At 23.9% G+C, this 5,488-nt stretch overlaps 1 protein-coding gene across 1 annotated transcript; it reads left to right on the top strand.

Annotated features, from left to right (window-relative positions):
• The first annotated feature begins 322 nt into the window (after positions 1–322).
• LOC112599306 (glutathione S-transferase-like) lies at positions 323–3,096 on the top strand. The gene is made up of 4 exons (XM_025346139.1): positions 323–486; positions 1,729–1,896; positions 1,987–2,129; positions 2,834–3,096. Exons 1-4 carry the CDS (start codon positions 354–356, stop codon positions 2,999–3,001), a joined length of 612 nt encoding a protein of 203 aa, XP_025201924.1. The 5' UTR covers positions 323–353; the 3' UTR covers positions 3,002–3,096.
• The last annotated feature ends 2,392 nt before the right edge of the window (positions 3,097–5,488 follow it).

Genomic DNA, 5,488 nt, shown 5'->3' on the forward strand with positions numbered 1-5,488 from the left:
ATAACAAACAACAAACCGAACCCAATCACTATTCAAAAAATGCTCAAAGTTCCCCCACTTAGATACCACAAAATCGACCGCCAAACAAGATATGCATTTTTATTTATATTACTTAGTATAAATTACCATCAGTACTTACTAAGTGTTACTATAGTGAACGTTTGACAGCACTCTGTGTTCTATTGATTTATAATTAACAACCCCCGGAGGAATTTCGTTAATAAATTATATATATTCTTAGGTATCCCTACCTATCCAGTCTAATAATACATAAAAAAATTATTTTATAATCATAATTCGTTAACAATATTTAACTATTGTTTTTGTTTAGTATAACAATTTTTTTTTCGAAAATGTCGTTGTACAAAGTCACGTATTTCAACATCACTGGTTTAGCAGAACCCATTAGATTTCTTTTGTCCTATTTAAACATCGATTTCGAAGATTTTCGTTTTGAACACGAAGAATGGTCTGCACTCAAACCAAGTAAGTTTTGAATAAATATGAATTGCTGTTACTTTAATATATTTTATTATTACGTAACTATTTCGCATTACTTCAAAACGTAAATATAGTATTATAGTATGAAATTAAAATATTTTATACAATTCATTCAACTTAAAAACGTTAAATAATTGAAATATCTAGATATAATTATTGATAATTGACTTTAAAAAGATTATTGTAAATTACTTTAAGAATACTATATTATATTTAATTTAATCTTTATATTTAAAGAAATTATTTATTCATCTTTTATTACTCTCCCAGAAAAGACTTTAAATAACTATTTATTAGAAATGTTGTTACAATAAATTGAATTTTCAAATATTTATTAAATGTTTAGTATTATTTTCATGTTTTAAGATCTGTCCGAAGTTATATTAAACATAATATATTAGTTAATTCTTTTATGCTAAGATTTAATTGTTAAGCATTGTTTTCTTTACACCAAGTTAATTAGAGATAGTGCAATATTGATATTCATACAGGTAGCTATGTTATCAAATGTACCATCTAATATTGTTGTAATATAGTCATTATTAGTTTTTTTTATTTCTTTTATTTATATATACACAATCTGTTCCTAAAAGGTACAATAAGAGTATTTGCTATAAATTAAATAAGTAACATGAGAATTTAATAAAAGAAGCAAATAAACATAAAACACAATGTATAAAATTTTTTTATTTATAGTCACAATAACAGGGTAATATTATGTTAGACCATTCCACATTAAACGATATTAAGGATTACTTAATTTTATCATGATATTTATTAAAAATTTAATAGAATCATAAAAGTCTATATTCTAAGAATAGATTGTGTATTAAAATATAAAATACAATATATTTGACAAAAAATTTGTCGTAAATAAAATAATATAATATGTATCAATGATATGGTGAAAATATTATCCTGGTGTATTTTTTGAACACTGTTTCTATCATAGATGTATAATACTTATATTTATATGCATCAAACCTATAAAACATATTATTATTATTGATTTGTAGTAAATTAAAATAGTTTTATAAGCAAAGTTGGGTAAGCATAAATCCTTAATTATGTATCTGATAATATTTGTACACGAGTTGTTTACTATCTGTAATATATTATACTATAGTTTTGATGTGTTATTACTGTTTATATTTGTGTAACTCTAGATAATATATTCTTAATTTATTAGTTAAATATTAAGTGTCATGTTGGTTTTATTTGTTTTAGCCATGCCATTTGGCAAAGTGCCAACATTGGAAATCGATGGGAAAGTATTAAATCAATCGACTGCAATTACTCGTTATTTATCTAAAAAAGCTGGATTAGCTGGTAGTGACGATTGGGAATCTTTGTTGATTGATATCGCTGTTGATAATATTCACGATTTACGACAAGGTAAATATTACCAAGAAGTCATTATTAATAATAATAAATATTATTTATCAATGGTATTATAATATATATATGACTATATTATTTTAATAGCAATAGCATTATATGCATACGATTCAAATGAAGCAAGTAAAGAAGCAAGATATGCACTATTGATCAATGAAACAATACCGTTTTATATGAATAAATTTGAAAAAAGTGTTGAAGAAAATAATGGATACTTTGTAAATGGAAAGGTACTTATACATTTAAATATATATATATATGTTGCTTATTCATTAAATATATTTATAATTCCTCCAAAAACTAAATAGAATTTGTTTTTGAAAACATTTAATACAACTCAAATTTAAGATCAACTCTCTTTAAATATTATTTGTTAATTAAAATAAGCGTCTTTTGTTTCTTATTTGATGACATAGTGATACAGATTTTCCTAATAATTGTCATTCTTGATATCTACTTTTATTTTTCTATTTCTTATTTCTGAAACTTCAATGCATGAATAAAAAAATTGAATGATAATTATAAATGTTAACTTTTATAAAATATTTTATAAATTGTTATTGATCAGTACCTACTTGTATGTTTTAGGTAGGGTCTTTAGGTTTTTAATGTTTATGCTTAAATATAATAATAAAAACTGTGTTAAACATTAATCTTTGGTCACATTATTGATAGGTTTATGATTTTTTTTTTTTTTTTTTGGTTTTAAGACTACTTAAATTGTACGACTTTGTATCCACACAGTCTGACGTTTGTGATTATATTGTTTTATCTACTTGGTTAGTTATTTATATTTTCTTCTTTAATTTAAGTATTGTCATTTTTTTTTGTTTTTGTAATAATTAAAATTTTAATTAATAATAAAACAAATTCCTAAACATATAAACGTATATAAATGAAGTATTTTATCTTAATCATGATATTTTTTTTTCAGTTGTCATGGGCTGATTTATTTTTTGTAGCTATTTTAGACTACATGAATTTTATGGCAAAAATTGACTTATTAGAGGGTCGTCCAAATTTGAAGGCACTAAAAGAAAAAGTGTTAGAAGTACCTCAAATTAAGGCATGGGTTGCTAAACGACCAACAAATAATCCTTAAATATCAAACAGCATCAAGCAACACATTATAATAAGATGATTATATTTATTTTAAAATTAATAATACTTCATACAGATGAAATTTATTTTTACACATTTTTAATTATATAACATATTAATTTTTTTGTGTTTTGAAAATAAAGCACTTTTTAAAAGTTTTATGAAAGTTAATTAGTATACACTATATAAGTTTGTAATTTCTGTTTTATACTATATGCTTGTTAAAAACTTGGTGTTTTTTTTTCTTAGATTCTAAGTGAAATGGATGAATGTATTGATTTAACAGTAATGTGTTTTTTTTTGTGTGTACACCTCATGAGACAAGTAAAAATACAAGATCTACTTGATATTTTTGAAGTCAAAAGTAAAAAAGTTCTTATTCTTCAAATAAACTGTGAAAACCCTGCAAGTGCTAAATATCCCTCAAAACTTAAACAAAAATCTAGAACTTTTAAATGAACCAGGATATTACTTACAGAAATATAAATTTAAAACAATTAGACTTTATAGTAGTTTACACTGACAGATGGTTTCTGTTTAAAACCGTTTACGTCGTATTCAATGATTTATTATTGAATTGTAATGTAACACATCCATTACAGTTGCCAATTAAATGACGCGATAAACTCGACATATTTACAATATAGCAGAGTAAGTCCCTCTGTTTGTTAAAATATTATCTCGAGAAAATGCATACTTGAATGTATTTAAACTTAACTATTAGTTACATATTTCCATTATACTCTGTTCGCCTAAATAATATCGTTACTTCATGCATACGGCTGGTACCGAGGAGAGTGAATTGGGTGTTAACACGATGTAATCAGATTTGTGCCTACTATATTTTCTTGGCGAACGATATAATCGCAGAGAACTAAAAAGTACGTTATAATAATAATTATTTATTTCAACAAAATACAACAGTTATGTACCTATTTTGCCTATACTATACGCCGGGCAACACTATGTTTGCACGAAGTAATTAAAACAATATTATAGTATTGAACAAATGAGTACACTTCATTTTTAACAATATTTTTTTCACGCTAAAAACGATTTTTACCGTAGTCAATAACGTAGACGGCAAGTATTAAATATTTTACAATTGTTTACCACATAATATTTTTGAATATTGTAATATAATAATTAATCGCACTGTCCGAATAATATGAACAATAAGAAGTTTAGAATAAAGATATAAATTCGGCTTCCAAAGATGTACTTTTTTCTGAATTTTTTCTGGCACTGAAATTTTACAGTTATCGTATCAATTTTTTTTCAACCCGTGTAGTATACATTAGGAATTATTCATATATTTTTTAAATATTAATGTTCAAAAATATTGAGCTATTAAGATTAACCTTAGATGAAAATGGAAATAGATTTAAAAAAAGTAATTTATACATAAATTATGTTTTAATTGAAACAGAAAATAAATAAAATAATAACTTTGTAAAGTGTAAATATATAATATTGTAATTTACTTATTGATTGTTATTATTTATTTCATGGCGTTTGAAAATGTAGACTTAAGAAAATATACTAGTTTTTTTTAACTATTTTAAGTATTATAAATCAAAATTAATTTTTATGTTTTAAAATACTTTAAGCTATACGTTTTATTAAATATAATTATGAATATATGTCATTAAATGTGAAGAATAGTAGTTATATACCTTCTATAAGCAATTCGATTTTCTTATGAATTTTCTAATTATTAAATCCTTATAAAATACTGTTGAAATTATTACTTTTTTTATTCAATGTTAATAAATACTCTCAAAGTTTAAATACTTTGACAAAATATTCACCAGATAATTACAATTCATAATCGTTTTGTAAATAATGGACATTAATTAAGGTTATGTTTGTCATGTGCGATGCAGAAAAAAAGTATTATACCTACCTACATTTCATTGTTCTCTTAAACGAAATTGGAATCAGTAGGTTTAAATTGTTTTTAAATTTAATGATCCAACTTTTATTGGAATAATTTAATTTATTTAAGCGTCTAGTTTTGATTTATTGGATAGTTCTTCAATTATTATAATATAATTAACAATGGATTGGTATAAAACTTTTTGGTATAAGTTTTGTATTTTTTTTTAGAATTTCAGTTGTTATGATAGTTTAATAAATAACAATATTTTGTTTTCTATTTTCATGATTAATTCAATGAACGATAATATGAAAAAATATAGATTTTGTCGTTTAATGTAAATAGTCGTTTATGTTATTTGTTTTGTTTTTATTTTTAATAATACAGGAAGTATTTAATTTTAGCAAGGAAGATATTTTTTATTAAAGTAGGTTAGGCCTATGAAGCAGATGTGCTGAGGCAACAAAAATTGTACAATATTTAACGCCGCAAAATAACAGTGCGGAGACTCCGGGTCAGCCGTAGAATCCGAGTCGGTCCGTGGTCGTCGAGGTATCGGCGAGATACGGAAAGACTATATAGTTGACAGTGTTTTTTTTTAATAAATTG

Source organism: Melanaphis sacchari, unplaced genomic scaffold (assembly GCF_002803265.2).
Source record: "Melanaphis sacchari strain LSU unplaced genomic scaffold, SCAv2.0 Contig50_pilon_pilon, whole genome shotgun sequence".
In the NCBI taxonomy this organism is placed as follows: domain Eukaryota; kingdom Metazoa; phylum Arthropoda; class Insecta; order Hemiptera; family Aphididae; genus Melanaphis; species Melanaphis sacchari.

What these genes read in the sequence shown, in the direction of transcription:
- LOC112599306 (XM_025346139.1), top strand. Translation starts at nt 354, where the DNA reads ATGTCGTTGTACAAAGTCACGTATTTCAACATCACTGGTTTAGCAGAA. An exon ending in ATGGTCTGCACTCAAACCAA is followed by an intron (nt 487 to 1,728) that starts GTAAGTTTTGAA and finishes TATTTGTTTTAG; the next exon opens with CCATGCCATTTGGCAAAGTG. An exon ending in GATACTTTGTAAATGGAAAG is followed by an intron (nt 2,130 to 2,833) that starts GTACTTATACAT and finishes TTTTTTTTTCAG; the next exon opens with TTGTCATGGGCTGATTTATT.